General features: G+C 40.8%; 1 protein-coding gene across 1 annotated transcript in view; it reads left to right on the top strand.

The window, feature by feature from the left end:
- Positions 1-1,749: 1,749 nt before the first annotated feature.
- LOC121857477 (band 4.1-like protein 3) overlaps positions 1,750-15,631 on the top strand; it is a 41,763-nt gene continuing 27,881 nt past the window's right edge. Inside the window, 9 exon segments of the mRNA XM_042353534.1 lie at positions 1,750-1,926; positions 8,587-8,757; positions 9,925-10,008; positions 10,010-10,104; positions 10,106-10,163; positions 10,556-10,758; positions 11,283-11,435; positions 11,816-12,001; positions 12,406-12,584. Coding sequence (XP_042209468.1) covers positions 8,599-8,757; positions 9,925-10,008; positions 10,010-10,104; positions 10,106-10,163; positions 10,556-10,758; positions 11,283-11,435; positions 11,816-12,001; positions 12,406-12,584 — 1,117 coding nt within the window. The 5' untranslated portion in view covers positions 1,750-1,926; positions 8,587-8,598.

The raw sequence follows: 15,631 nt of genomic DNA, 5'->3' as shown, positions 1-15,631 counted from the left end.
GGTTAAAGGGATAGGGGTCTTCAGGGGTGTGGGTAATGGTGGATAGGGGTCGTCAGGGTGTGGTTAAGGGGTGGATAGGGGTCGTCAGGGTGTGGTTAATGGTGGATTGGGGTCGTCAGGGTGTGATTATGGCGTGGATAAGGGTGTGGTAAGGAGGTCAAAGCGACAGACACACACGCACACACAACAACCAATGTAAGACCTTGTTAAGTAAATTATCTTTCTCGTCAAGTACACCGTTGGAACCACCCTTGTCTGTGCGTGTGTTAGTCTGTTTGTTTCTGTTTGTGTGTGTGTGTGTGTGTGTGTTTGGAAGTGTTTGTGTGTGTGTGTGTGTGTGCAGTGTGTGTGTGTGTGTGTTTGGAAGTGTTTGTGTGTGTGTGTGTGTGTGTTTTGGAGTGTTTGAGTGTGTGTGTATGTTTGGGAGTGTGTGCAGTGTTTGTGTGTTTGTGTGTGTGTGTGTGTGTGTGTTTGTGTGAGTGTGTGTGTGTGTGTGTGTGTGTGTGTGTGTTTGTGTGTGTGTGTTTGTGTGTGTGAGTGTGTGTGTGTGTGTATGCTTAAAAATAACTTTCTATTTTAAAAATCTTCCCACACTTATATAATTAAACTTCTATTCATCCTTAATCTATCATCCCAGCTTAATAAACTTTCATCCCAGCTTAATAAACTTCCATGGTAAATTTTAATATACAATAGATCACAATCCTTCAATTATATATAGAAAAAATACATAACCTTTACTAACTATCACCAATTTAATCATATTGTAACTAGCTATTAAATATGACTATTATATCAACAAGAACTATCCTCTATAATCCATTCTAGGGTTTTAATAGATCAAGTTCTATTATATCAGTAAGAACTATCCTCTATAATCCATTCTAGGGTTTTAATAGATCAAGTTCTATTATAATATTAAAATTAATTTCTACTGAGTTTTCATTCCCCCAAACTAGGAAAATACTAATGAAAAAGGACTGTTTATATTATACCAGGTCTATAAATCTCTTATATATGCTATTAGAAGGAGGTAATAGATTAGATTCTATTGTGTAAGGAAATAGAGGTAGAAGGTTGTAATAGAAGGATGTTATTATTATTTATTATAAATTAAATGAGTCCCCACCCTGCTCTACTGGTCAGTGTTGCCAACTTGTCACCCATCCACGAACCTTAAACTGCTATTTTATACACGTACATACTGACATGTATGTTAACACGTATACATTATCACATGAATTAAAATGTATACGATAATACGTATACACTTAATACATACACAATATCAATGAAATAAACACTTATGAAAAAATAATTAAAAGTCGTTAATTTGCTTAATATATCAGCTCGGGAATAAAAATACTGAATAACAATAATAAAATCCCTCTAAATAAATGAAATTAAATCCATAATAATCCGGAGAAATCCTAAAAAAATCATTAAAAATGTAAAAAAATCATTGAAAATCCCGAAAAACCATAAAAATAATTCAAAAATAAAATCCCGTGACATCATTCATTGAGTTGGCATCACTGTCATGACCACTTGTTTATATTGGGCGGACAAAAACTAGTCCTCCAATATATTATCAAATTTCTCTTAAAATAAAAACCTATAAAAAAAACCAACCTAATTAAATCCATATAAAAAAATACGATAAATTTAATGATATTATTTAAAATGGATGATAATATCGGATAATTTATTTAGGTGTTAGAGAGTGAATCAACAGGGCGGAAGAATACATGATGGCAGCTATAGTAAAGTCACATCGTGTTGCTCCTGACCCGGTTTATTTTCCTCTCTGGTGATGTTATTAAGTGATTTATGTCTCCCTACTGGATTAAATACCAACTAGTGATCCTTTCTGATTAATACGAGTGGATTAAGTGGTGTTAATTAGGTGTTATAACCTGATTTAAGGTAAGTGATGGTAGACGTTGAGGTGGGATGGGCAGGTTAAATTAAATATATTTTATTTTTATTATTTTCTCTCAATTGATAAAATATTTTGTAGTTTTTATGATGTTTTTATGATCACAAATATTTAATCTATCTTATCAATAGGTTGTAAATCACCGTAAATAACGAATAAACTAGAATTTCAATAATTTAGGAGTTTTTAAATACTTCGTAATTAAATGCTTGTCTTTTAACTAATAATAAACAATAATATTTACATTAATTTATTTCTCGTATTTTTTATTTTATTTTTATTTTTTTGGTATTTTTTTAAATTTTATTGGATATTATTATTTTTATTATTATTATTATTATTATTATTATTATTATTATTATTATTATTATTTTTATTATTATTATTATTATTATTATTATTATTATTATTATTATTATTATTTTTATTATTATTATTATATTTATTATTATTATTATTATTATTTTTATTATTATTATTATTATTATTATTATTATTATTATTATTAAGTATTTGTCATTTCTTCAATAACTCACTAAATAATGATATATTCACTCTATATTAATTACTTATATATTAATTGATATATACTTTACAGATATATATATATGGGAATTAATAACTTAAACTTATTATTAATTATTAAGGATTTTTTAAGGAATTATAACTGAATATTATCAAATTGTGTACTGGGGTTAGGTTAGGTTTGTGTGGGGTTAGGTTAGGTTTATGTTGGGTTAAGTTAGGGTTAGGTTAAGTTGGGTTGTAGAGATCACTGTTTATTTCCCTTGTTAATTAAATACCTCTAATCCTACCTGGGTTAAGTTAGGGTTAGGTTAAGTTGGGTTGTAGAGATCACTGTTTATTTCCCTTGTTAATTAAATACCACTAATCCTACCTGGGTTAAGTTAGGGTTGGGTTAGTGTTGGGTTTGGTTGGGTTAGTGTTGGGTTTGGTTGGGTTAGTGTTGGGTTAGTGTTGGGTTTGGTTGGGTTAGTGTTGGGTTTGGTTGGGTTAGTGTTGGGTTTGGTTGGGTTAGTGTTGGGTTTGGTTGGGTTTGGTTGGGTTAGTGTTGGGTTTGGTTGGGTTAGTGTTGGGTTTGTGTTGGGTTAGTGTTGGGCTTGGTGGGTTAGTGTTGGGTTTGGTTGGGTTAGTGTTGGGTTTGGTTGGGTTTGGTTGGGTAGTGTTGGGTTAGTGTTGGGTTTGGTTGGGTTAGTGTTGGGTTTGGTTGGGTTAGTGTTGGGTTTGGTTGGGTTAGTGTTGGGTTTGGTTGGGTTAGTGTTGGGTTTGGTTAGGTTAGTGTTGGGTTAGTGTTGGGTTAGTGTTGGGTTTGGTTGGGTTAGTGTTGGGTTTGGTTGGTTAGTGTTGGGTTTGGTTGGTTAGTGTTGGTTAGTGTTGGGTTAGTGTTGGGTTTGGTTAGGTTATGATTGTTGAGGTGACAGCTCAGGTGATTGTATTGGTTATAAGAACAGGTGATATGAGGAGGAGATACCATTGATTATTTCACCTGGTGATTAGACTGACGGGCGAGCCAGATTTAATGGTAACCTAACCTAACCATCATACTACTTAACCTAAGTATCCTAACCTAACCATTCTTAATCTAATCTGTCCTAATCTAATATATTAACCTAGCTTAACTCTATCCTAACCTAACCATTCTTAATCTAATCTGTCCTAATCTAACATTAACCTAGCTTAACTCTATCCTAACCCAACCATTCTTAATCTAACCTGTCCTAATCTAACTTTAACCTAGCTTAACTCTATCCTAACCCAACCATTCTTAATCTAACCTGTCCTAATCTAATATTAACCTAGCTTAACTCTATCCTAACCCAACCATTCTTAATCTAACCTGTCCTAATCTAACATTAACCTAAGCAACTCTATCCTAACCCAACCATTCTTAATCTAACCTGTCCTAATCTAACATTAACCTAGCTTAACTCTATCCTAACCCAACCATTCTTAATCTAACCTGTCCTAATCTAACATTAACCTAGCTTAACTCTATCCTAACCCAACCTAACATTAACCTGACCTTCCCTAACACTAACTTAATTTAACTCTATCCTAACCTAACACTAACTAACCTAACCCAATGCTAACCCAGTCCTAACCCCACCGTGTAGCATTTAATCATCAGGTGAAATAAAGCAAAGCTCGTAAACCTTCCCACGACACGTTAGAATTATGAATCCCGAGGCAGAACCAGCGGGGAAAAATAGCATGCGACTTTTTCCGCTGTTAGGACCCTGGCTTGGGGGATAGAGAAGTCCCCTCCTTCCCTCTTCCCACCCCAAAGAAGTCATCCCGAGGTAAACACTCACACTGGCAGCCTCGGGAAGTTGCTTTAAAATCAAGAAAACCGATGATTAGGAAACACCTGTAGATTAGACACCCCAATGCTACCTGGGGTTTAGTGTTAGATTAAGTTAGGTTAACATTAGATTAAGTTAGGTTAACATTAGATTATAGTTAAAGTTAGGTTAACATTAGATTAAGTTAGTTAAAGTTAGGTTAACATTAGATTAAGTTAGTTTAAGTTAGGTTAACATTAGATTACGTTAAAGTTAGGTTAACATTAGATTGAGTTAGTTAAAGTTAGGTTAACATTAGATTAAGTTAATTTAAGTTAGGTTAAATTAGATTTCCATTGGGGTGTTTTATCTTCAGGTGAAATAAACTGGGGTGTCTAATCTTCAAGTGATCAGTGTTCCCATATTAAAATTGTATATCTGTTGTGAAATACAAAAAATAAAATCTCATCCACAGAACAAATATGAACAGAACTCGACTCTGATGCGTAGTGGAGTTCATATTTGTGACGGATATTGTTATTGTTTCTGTATTTACACGTCGTAATAAATCAGTAACATGAGGTGACAGATGTACGAACACTTATATATACATTGGTGTATATAGTGTTTTAGTTTATATATAAGGCTCACCTGAAGATTACCCCCCCCACTCCCCCCTCCCTCTCAGTGGGGGGAGGGTGTAGAGAGGCCCTAACTAGATTGACCTCTTGACCTCGGCTGTGATTCGTCCATTCGTCCGCTCACCTGTTAACACCCCCCCCCCCTGTCCGTTACCCCAAGCTGATTACGGTGTCAGGTCGTTATCTTTGGTATTTACAGCTTGATCGGTGGTTGTGGTGTTTGTGTACTGTAATCACTTGGAGGTTATCAGTACACTTGTCCTCTTGAATGTGTATACTGTATATTAGTTTATTTTACCTGATTATTAGACACCCTAGTGTTTCCTTGGGCCTTAGGTTAGGTTATGGTAGGTTAGGTCAGGTTAGCATAAGGGTGTCTAATCATCAGGTGAACTAGGGTGTCTAATCTTCAGGTAAAATAATACAAAATTAGATTGATAAGGAGTGATTGATTGTCTGTATGACTGTTTGGTGACAAGTGTATGGGAAAGAAGCATTGGTTAGTGTGTGTGTGTGTGTGTGTGAGTGAGAGAGGGAGGGTGTGTGTGTGTGTGTGTATAATAAGTGTGTATTATTCCTTGTCACACGGTGTTGTCTAGCTACACACGGTGTTTATCCTCGACGCCTTAAAGTAACCTCTAGGAATCGATTGGACTATTTTACTCTGTGTGCGCTTAAGTGTTGATACCGAGGAGTTGTGACATCACCTGAAGATTACCCACCCCCACCACCCCCACCCCACCCCCACCCCACCCCCACCCCCCACCCCCCACCACCCCATTAGTGCGTCGCGATTAAGCACCCTTATGCGTCACCTGTGAGTGTGTTCGGACGGATTAGCGTCGCTATTATCACCCAAACAACAGAAGCCATACACCCACGACACACCCCTGAGCTGAAGGCCCCCAGATGTATGGGAGTCAATATAGTGTGTGTGTGTGTGTGTGTGTGTGTGTGTGTGTGTGTGTGTGTGTGTGTGTGTGTGTGTAAAAAGGTCATGACTCCTACCATAATCACCAAGTTTGTTATTACGTCGTGTTCATCAACGTTTTTAACTGTAGGGATGCCGATTCGAATCCGGTTCTCTGAGTAACCAGCAGCGGATCTCTTTGGGGGGTTAGGTGGGATTAATTGTGGGATTTTAGATTAACATGGGATTATTTTTGGAGAGAGAAGAGAATAGATGGAGAGAGAGAATGAAACATGTCTGGAATACAAAACAATACTGGGCCAAGATCATCAGAAGATATGTTCTCGAGGCAGGAAGCCGAGGCAGGGAGACAATAGCCGCCCCCCCTAGTGCCACACCTCCAAGGGCCGGACTGTTGTCTATTATTTTTTTTATGTTTGTTATTGTTAGTGTTGACAATGAGACCCGTGTATGTACTGGTGTGTGTGTGTGTATATGTTAGTCAGTCTGGTTTTGGGAGGATTTGTGGACGTACATGCTTTTGTGTGTGTGTGTTTTTTTTAATTCGCCGATACAGTTGCACTCCATTGGCACATAGTACCGAGTGTAAACCACATCGTTGGTGTACGTAGATCGTTAACGAGGACGATATTTGTGACGATCGAACGTGAGTTAGATTCTCCGACGACTGTACCTCATGTGTGTATGTTGGACCCTAGAGAAAGACTTATGTGTCGTGTGTTTGTGTCGATGGATCCGCTTAACTGTTGTTCCTCTTGGCAGCGTTGAGGTTAGGGTTGCTGCTTGAACAGGCCAGCGCCCACTATGGGGTGTTGCACTGTGAGTTGTTTGCGTTGTGGCTAGACAGATAATAAAGCTTAGACGACGGTTTTAACATTGTGTGTGTAGTGTGTTTGGCATTTATAATATTATGGTGTGTTCTGGAGTTTATTAATTTGAAGTGTTTTCGGCGTTTATAACATTGTCTTGTGTTCTGGCGTTTATTAATTTATAGTGTGTTTGGCGTTTATAACATTGTGTTGTGTTCTGGAGTTTATTAATTTGTAGTGTTTTCGAGCGTTTATAACATTGTGTTGTGTTCTGGCGTTTATTAATTTATAGTGTGTTTTTGGCGTTTATAACATTGTGTTGTGTTCTGGCGTTTATTAATTTGTAGTGTTTCTGGCGTCTATAACATTGTACTCTGTGTTGTGTGAGTGTGTCTTGTGGACTAACATAGTATCTCAGTTAATATAGAACTAAAAATACCTGGAAATAGTCAACTATAGAATTCCCTTAAACAACTACCTACTAAGACCTCACACACACACACACACACACACAGGACTATATATATGTACTGTACCTCTAACACCCCAAACCAAATATATATACCCGCGATCAAATGTTTTTTCTGCCACGTCTCTTACAGCCTCCCTCCTCCCCCCCCCCTCATCTCACTGGTACACAGACCATGTTGGCGCTGAGAGATAAATTATTCTACTTTGGCCACAGTTTAGTAAGTTTTACGCTCGACTTACTGTGCTGGCATATTGTTGTTGGCCGATGACGCTGTTTTATACTGCTAGTCTCTCTCTCTCTCTCTCTCTCTCTCTCTCTCTCTCTCTCCGCTGTTTAGTATTTTATATCCCGGAGTTTCGATCACGTGGTTAGAATAATGTTGTGTTTGTAGGTCAGACAACCCCCCCCTGCCCTCCTTCTACCCTAGAGCTTTTTAGGTTAGGTTAGCATTTTTATATCCCCCCTTCTCCCACGATTTTGAACTGTGAGCCAATCAGATTTCTTGCTCTATCATCAGATCGGCCAATCACGTCTACTGTCTCGTGGGGCTTTCGGAGACCCATCCACCCTAAGGAGGTAACTTTTTCCGTCTTTGCCATCGGTCGCGTTACCTCAAACACAGCATCTGTTTTTTCCAGGCTTGATACGCGTCTCACTCGGGTATTCATTAGACCTACCGTACCCTTGTTTATCATCTCGGTAATGGGGGTACGGCTGTTTTTTTGAGCGTCCGTCGTCCCGTTTGGTGCACTAGTTTAGGCTCGGCTGCTGCCAACATCGCTTCATGCTTCTACGGGTCTTTTGATGTCACCTCCGGGTTGATGTCAATAGATGATTTGTTTACGGTGATGATGTTAACGCCACGAACGATGCCATTTGTTATTTTTTAGTCTACGGATCACCTGAGCATTAGCCCCCCCCCCCCCCCCCCCCCCCAGATAGTTTCAGGCTGGATAAACTTGGGGTGATTTCAGGTGAACATTTAAGGGGGGGGTGGGCTAATGATCAGGTGACCCCCAGAGGCTGCAATTATGAATAGCCTCGTTCGTTTCTGGCCTCAAGTACGTCACCGGTCGTTGCATTATCCTAGCACAGTAGGTAATGCCATGTAACTAATTTCTACTACTACTAATAACTTTAACTATCTAACAATCAGATTTTTTTGGTAGTTATGCCCCATTTATGCCCTCTAACGAGCTTGTGGTCGTTAGAGGTTTTCCCTAGTGTAATGCCAGAACCACTTAGCATGGATACAATGATGTCGTTACAGTGATACCTTTTTGAATTAGCTGTTTGCATTTGGGGTCATTAGTCTCTATGTATTATTGAACTGTATATTTTTGGGGGGGGGGGAGGGTAATTAGGTTGAACTATGTAATTTGTCTGGTTTAGTTAATTGTAAGGGAGAATTTGGATGTATTTAATTAAACCTCTCATACCAGCACCCAACCCTCTCTAATGTTTACGTTTGACCCCCCCCCCTCCCCCCAGACACCCGCAGCTATGCCGGAGGAGAAGGCGGGTAAGGGCGAGAATGGCGTCGGGGCGGAGACGAAGGCCTCGGGGTCCCCCAGTAAATCCCCGGCCAAAGCCCCGCGGGGTAAGATGGTCCTCACCCGGGTCAAGCTGCTCGACGGGACGGACTGCGAAGTGGCCATTGAGGTGAGCCGGTGGATAGATAGATGGATAGATAGATGGATGGATAGATAATGGATAGATAGGTGGATGGATGGATAGATGGGTGGATGGATAGATAGATAATGGATAGATAGATGGATGGATAGATAATGGATAGATAGATGGATGGATGGATACATAATGGATAGATGGATATATATATAGATGGATAAATAGATAGATTGATAGATAGATAGATAGATAGATAGATAGATAGATAGATAGATAGGTGGATGGATGGATAGATAGATAGAGTGAGTTAACCCCAGGGATAGATTGGTAGATAACCTAACCTAACCAATGAAGATAAAGTAAGACTAGGTTAGGCTTGGTTAGGTTAGGTTAGCTACCATAAGAACTCACAATTATTCATCGTGTGTGTGTGTGTGTGTGTGTGTGTGTGTGTCCACCGCCACCAGGGTGCTAGGGAAGATGTACAAGTGTGTCTGCGCTAGTAGTGTGTGGTGGTAGTTGTGTGTGTGTGTGTGTGTGTGTGAGGGTGTGTGCGCCAGAAAAGTGTGGGTAGTTGTGTGTGTGTGTGTGTGTGTGTGAGGGTGTGTGCACTAGTAGTGTGGTGGTAGTGTGTGTGTGTGTGAGGGTGTGTGTGCGCTAGTAGTGTGTGGTGGTAGTGTGTGTGTGTGTGTGTGAGGGTGTGTGTGCTCTAGTAGTGTGTGGTGGTAGTGTGTGTGTGTGAGGGTGTGTGCGCTAGTAGTGTGTGGTGGTAGTGTGTGTGTGTGAGGAAAGTAGATTAAAACACACACACACACACACACCTCAGTATTCCTTGGTACACATGAGATGACTGCATTAACTCTCAATGCCATCTAACCACACACACACTGCATACACAATTGTCCCTGTTCTTGGCTGAGTCTGTTAAAGGGTTAGGTTAGGTTAGGTTAGTTAGTTTAGTTAGGTTAGGTTTACTTAGGTTATATTAGTCTAGTTAAGATTATGTTAGACTGGTGTTAGTTTAGGTTAAGTTATATTAGGTTAGAATAGCATTTGGTTAAGTTAGACTAGCATTAGGTTAAGTTATATTGGGTTAGATTAGATTAGCATTAGATTAGTTTAGAATTAGGTTAGGTTCGGTTAGATTAAGTCATTAATTAAACTATAAACAGACCCTAAACACCATCCCGTTGTCAACAGAAAAAGGCCAAAGGGATCGACCTGGTGGTGAGCATCGCAGACCGCATCAACCTCCTCGAGAAGGACTACTTTGGCCTCCTCTACGTCGACCGCCAACAACACCACTAATTGGCTCAACCTGGAAAAGAGGACTTCCAAGCAGGTGAAGGGGCCGTGGGAGTTCAAGTTCGAGGTCAAGTTTACCTCCGGATCCCACACAGTTGGCTGAAGATATTACTCGATACCAACTATGTCTCCAGGTGAGGTTTTTCTGCCCAAGTGTTAGGTCGAGGTTAGCCCTAGAGCCCACACAGTTATTGAAGATATTACCGATACCAACTGTGTCTCCAGGTAGTGAGGGAGGGAGAGAGGTGTGTGTGAGGGAGGTAGTGAGGAGAGAGAGAGAGAGAGAGAGTGTGAGGGAGAGAGAGTGTGTGAGGGAGAGAGAAAGTAGGGAGAATATTAACAAGTCAGAGGGAGATAAACTCTCAACTCCTCCACCAATCACGTCCTTTTCTGCCAACACCTCCACCAATCACGTCCTTTTCTGCCAACACCTCCACCAATCACGTCCTTTTCTGCCAACACCTCCACCAATCACGTCCTTTTTCTGCCAACAACACCACCAATCACGTCCTTTTTCTGCCAACAGGTCCGCCAAGACATCCTAACGGGCAAACTACCGTGTTCGTTCGTCACCCACGCACTCCTGGGGTCCTACATGGTTCAGGCGGAGGTCGGCGACTACGACCCCAAGGAACACTCGGGCACGACCTACCTCTCCGAGTTCACCTTCGCGCCCAATCAGAACACAGAACTGGAGGAGAAAGTCGTGGATTTACACAAGACCCACAAGTGAGTTGTGGTGGTGTGGGGGGTTCGTTTACCTGCCCATATTAGAAGTACTGGTTCGTTTTGGGGTTCATAGGGGTACATTTTGAGTCTAGTGGTTCATTTAGGGGTCCATGTAGAGTTTAGAGGTTCATTTAGGGGTCCATGTAGAGTTTAGAGGCTCATTTAGGGGTCCATATAGAGTTTAGAGGCTCATTTAGGGGTCCATGTAGAGTTTAGCGATTCATTTAGGGGTCCATGTAGAGTTTAGAGGTTCATTTAGGGGGTCCATATAGAGTTTAGAGACTCATTTAGGGGGTCCATATAGAGTTTAGCGGCTCATTTAGGGGGTCCATATAGAGCTTAGTGGTTCAATTAGGGTTCCATAAAGACCATAGTGGGTTATTTTTCGCCTTTGGTTTCTTTAAATGATACTCAAGACATTGGGGATTTGGTGGGAACGAGGGCAGGTCAAGAATGTGGCCTTAAAACCATATTGACAATGATGATGATAATAATGAAAGATAATGATTTCTTTACACCCCCAGAGGCCAGACACCAGCCGAGGCAGAACTCCATTATCTCGAAAACGCCAAGAAATTAGCCATGTACGGCGTGGACATGCACTCAGCCAAGGACTCGGAGGGCGTAGACATCATGCTAGGGGTGTGTGCGTCGGGCCTCCTAGTGTACAGAGATAAGTGAGTGTTGTTGGTGTTGACGGAGGTTAGGTTAGGTTGGGATAAAGCTTGGTTAGGGTAGGTTAGGTTAGGTTAGGTTGGGATAAAGCTTGGTTAGGGTAGGTTAGGTTAGGTTGGGATAAAGCTTGGTTAGGGTAGGTTAGGTTAGGTTGGGATAAAGCTTGGTTAGGGTAGGTTAAGTCAGTTAGGGTAGGTTAAGTCAGGTAAGTGTAGGTTAAGAAAGTCCAGAGTAGGTTAGGTTATGTTAGGCATTTATAGGTTTGGTTAGGTTAGGTTGACATACCCTAAGCTAGGATAGATTACTGGATAAAGGCATCAACAAACACTTCCCCACGTATAGCATCACGACCCCAATACTAACTCCTTCCTCTACCCCCTAGACTACGCATTAACCGGTTCGCATGGCCCAAGATTCTCAAGATCTCGTATAAACGCAGCAACTTCTACATTAAGATACGACCGGGCGAATTTGAAACCTTCGAGTCGACCATCGGCTTCAAGTTACCCAATCACAAGGCAGCTAAGAGGTTGTGGAAAGTGTGCGTCGAACACCACACTTTCTTCAGGTGAGTGATTGTGTGTACGTCGCTTAGTGTGTGTCTGGGGGGGGGGGGACGCTTGTTTAGATATTGTCGTCGGATCGCTAGTATGGTAACTATTTTTATAGCTTTAATTGGTGGTTAAGTATTAATTCCACTTGATCGCTCAGTGTGTGGGGGGGGGGCGCTTGTTTTGGTACTAATTGATGGTTGGGTGTTAATTTTGCCAGATCGCTTGGTGTGGTTGATATTTCTTTTGTTATTATCGAGAGTTGTGTGGGACTGCTTCAATAGATCGCTTAGTGTGTTCAGTGTTGCTCTTCATTCTAATTGATGTGATAGGGACAAGTAAATGGAGCGGTGTTTTTTACACTTTTGTTAACACCGATGACCCCCCAGAAGGTTACCCAACATCGCTGGTTTGTTTACAGATTAATGACCCCAGAGCCGCCGCAGAAACAAGGTCTATGGCCACGTCTGGGGTCCAAGTTCCGCTACTCCGGCCGCACGCAATACCAGTCCCGTATGGCCGCAAATCTTAGCGACCGCAACAATCCCGAATTCGAAAGAACCCTAAGCAGAAGGAAGCTGTCGTCGCGGAGTATGGACGGTAAGATTGGGGGGGGCGGGGAGGTGGTGCGTTTCGTCGGAAAAGTCGACAAACGTATCGGCATTTTTTTTTTAGATTTCTCAGATTGCTGTGTTTAGTATGAGATGGGGCTAAGAGGCAGATATGTCAGGTGTTTGGCGATTACAGTGAAACCTCTATTTAAGGGACTATATTGAAGGGTGTCCATTATATCGAGGGTCTGTCAGATGTACAGTGAACACCCCATCTAACAAGGTAATTAGAGATGAAAGTCCATTATATCGAGGGTCCGTTAGATGTAAACACCCCCATCTTACGAGGGAATTAGAGATGAAGTCCATTATATCGAGGGTCCGTTAGATGTAAACACCCCATCTAACGAGGTAATTAGAAATGAAAGTCCATTATATCGAGGGTCCGTTAGATGTAAACACCCCATCTAACGAGGTAATTAGAGATGAAAGTCCATTATATCGAGGTTTCACTGTACCAACCATCCTTGTGTGTGTGTAGATGCCAGGCTAGTTATTGAGTCCCACATTGCAAAGATTATTGCATTAGAACACAAGTCTTATCAGTGTGTTTGAAGCACCTGTTACTGCACCTCTTGCACTTATTGCCAAAACTAGATAAGGTTTCTGTAGTTAAATTCATCTCTGTTGAGTTTATTTTCTTTTTCAACTTTTAATATAAACTGTAGTGTTTTTAAAAATTAAGCTGGTGTTGGGATTGTCTTTTCTTGTAAAAATTATAAAAATCTTTCAATATTTCAACTTTAATCTAAATTATATTGGAATTTTCTTTATTAAATTCTCGAAAAATCATAAAATTCTTCCAATATTTCAACTTTTCTAAACCATCTTGGAATTTTCTTTATTAAATTCTCAAAAAATCATAAAATTCTTCCAATATTTCAGTCATGGTGTAAATGGGTCTTGGAATCCCCTTTATTGACTCTAATTAAAAGATAACATCCTACATTTACATAATTTATCATCTTTTTTCTTTAATTTACTTCCTGTTATAGTTAACCGCCATCAATGAGAGCCTAGAGTTACTACTGGTCGGGTAGTGTAATAATAATATGTGTGCGTGTGTGTGTGTGTGTGTGTGTGTGTGTGCGTGTGTGTGTGTGTTGTAGTGTTAGGGTGTGTGTAGTGTTAGGGTGTGTTTGTGTGTGTGTTAGTGTTTTTTTTTTAATAGATTATAGTGTATTTGTGAGTTAGTTAAATAGCTTAAATAATTGGCTAGTGAGTGAGTGAGTGTACATTTGTGTGTGTAACTCTGTATACATGTTTGTGTGTGTGTACCCCTAACTATTTTATTTTACCCATCTGCCTATGAGAATAATTACAGAAATTCCTCTAGAAATATCACCCAGATGCCTCCATTATTCACCTCTTACCAAAAACAGAGATTCCCTTTAATTTTGCATAATGGTGAAAATCCCTTAAATACTACCTAATGGTCAAACTACTTCAAATTACTTCACCAATGTTAACTATTTGATGTATTTATTCAATAGTAAGTATTTTGTATTGGAAAATATTTATTCTTGCAATAATTTTTCGACATTATTCTTGGTATTATATATATTTTTTCCCCACGCTAATATTCCCCCTGGTAATTCTCCAATGGGGGCGCCTCGTTAGGTCATGTTAGGTCACTCCCAGTTTTGATGGTACTGGCGGCCTCGTCGTTGAGATGTGGTTTAGCGTTTCGTGGGTGATTGTCCGGTCGACCGCAGTCATGGGTCGAGGTGGTGTTTGGCTTGGTGGTGATGTTTGGCCATGGGTTAATTATTGGTTATTAGGCTTGAGTATGGTGATTTAACCCCTTGAGTATGGTAACGATGACTTGACCACCACCACCACCACCCTGCACCACTATCACCACCACTCAACACCCTAGACTGTGGTCGACATTTAACATGATAAATTTTTTCCCCCTCTTGATCTCATAAATGTCTGAGTAAAGATCCACTGCTGTTGGTCTGTTCGTTCCCCAGACAGACAGGCCAAACCAATCATTAACTCCCCCCATCCCAGAGGAACACTTCAGCATTCTCAACGAGGTCGTAAGTATCGTGGACACTATATCCAGTCTGTGCATTTTCACGCCACGAGTCAACCGGGACGAAGTGAAACGACCCATCGGAGTTTTAATTCTTGTTTGGGGTTTGTCCTCGGAAGTCGTTTAAGGTCGAGAAAGCCAATTTACCCTACGTAACGATGTCCCCCCCCTCCCCCCCCCCGCGCGCTTAATACAATGGTAATTCTCGTTTCAATTTAGTTCTTGGTCATTAAGTCGAGGAATTACCCCCAAATCATAATTCTTGTTTGTGTCTCGTCCTCGGATGCCCAATAAGGTCCAAGAGCCCAGTTTATAGAGGAGAAATATCAGACCCTAAACAGATATTCGATGATCAGATTTCTGTGTTCCTCTCTCTTGTGTTTCGGTGATGTGATCTTTGGACACCCCACAGCTGAGTAGTCGTGTTCCGTCCGTCATCCCCTGTCATAATCCCGGACTTTATTCCCACCACAGATTTTATTCCCACAGTGTGTATGGATAAACGCTTGACCCCTAAACCAGTAAGAGTCCCGGCTGGTAGTGAAATGCACAGGCGTCGCGATGTTGTTTCACCCCCCACCACCCCCCCCACATCTTGTTTACGTAACGAGAGTAATTTATTTTTTGTCTCTCTCTCTCCTGCCCCCCCACTGCTGCATTGCGACACGATTCTTAAGCCTACAATATTATGGAGGGTCAGTGATCGCTTTATGCATGCCTAGACAGATAGTGTTGTTTACATGTTCGATGTCTTGTGCTCTGTGTAGACGTTAGTCCTTCGGGGATGCGGAATGTTTACGTTTGTTTTCTCGGTAATGTTTTTATTATTGACCGGTGTCTCGGAGATTATTTTACACACTGGTTTGTGGGTCGTCGTGGGGGTCGCTTGTACGTTTGTATCGTGGCAGTGGCTTGTGGCAGACCTCAGGCACACGTTGCTCTCGCTATACAAACGTTCACACGAGCACCACAAAAAACATGTACGTCCGTGTGTG

The sequence above is a fragment of the Homarus americanus genome, unplaced genomic scaffold (genome assembly GCF_018991925.1).
Source record: "Homarus americanus isolate GMGI-L3 unplaced genomic scaffold, GMGI_Hamer_2.0 scaffold19065, whole genome shotgun sequence".
NCBI classification, from domain to species: domain Eukaryota; kingdom Metazoa; phylum Arthropoda; class Malacostraca; order Decapoda; family Nephropidae; genus Homarus; species Homarus americanus.
The sequence above is the reverse complement of the archived record's forward strand: the minus strand, read 5'-3'. Positions and strand labels throughout refer to the sequence as shown.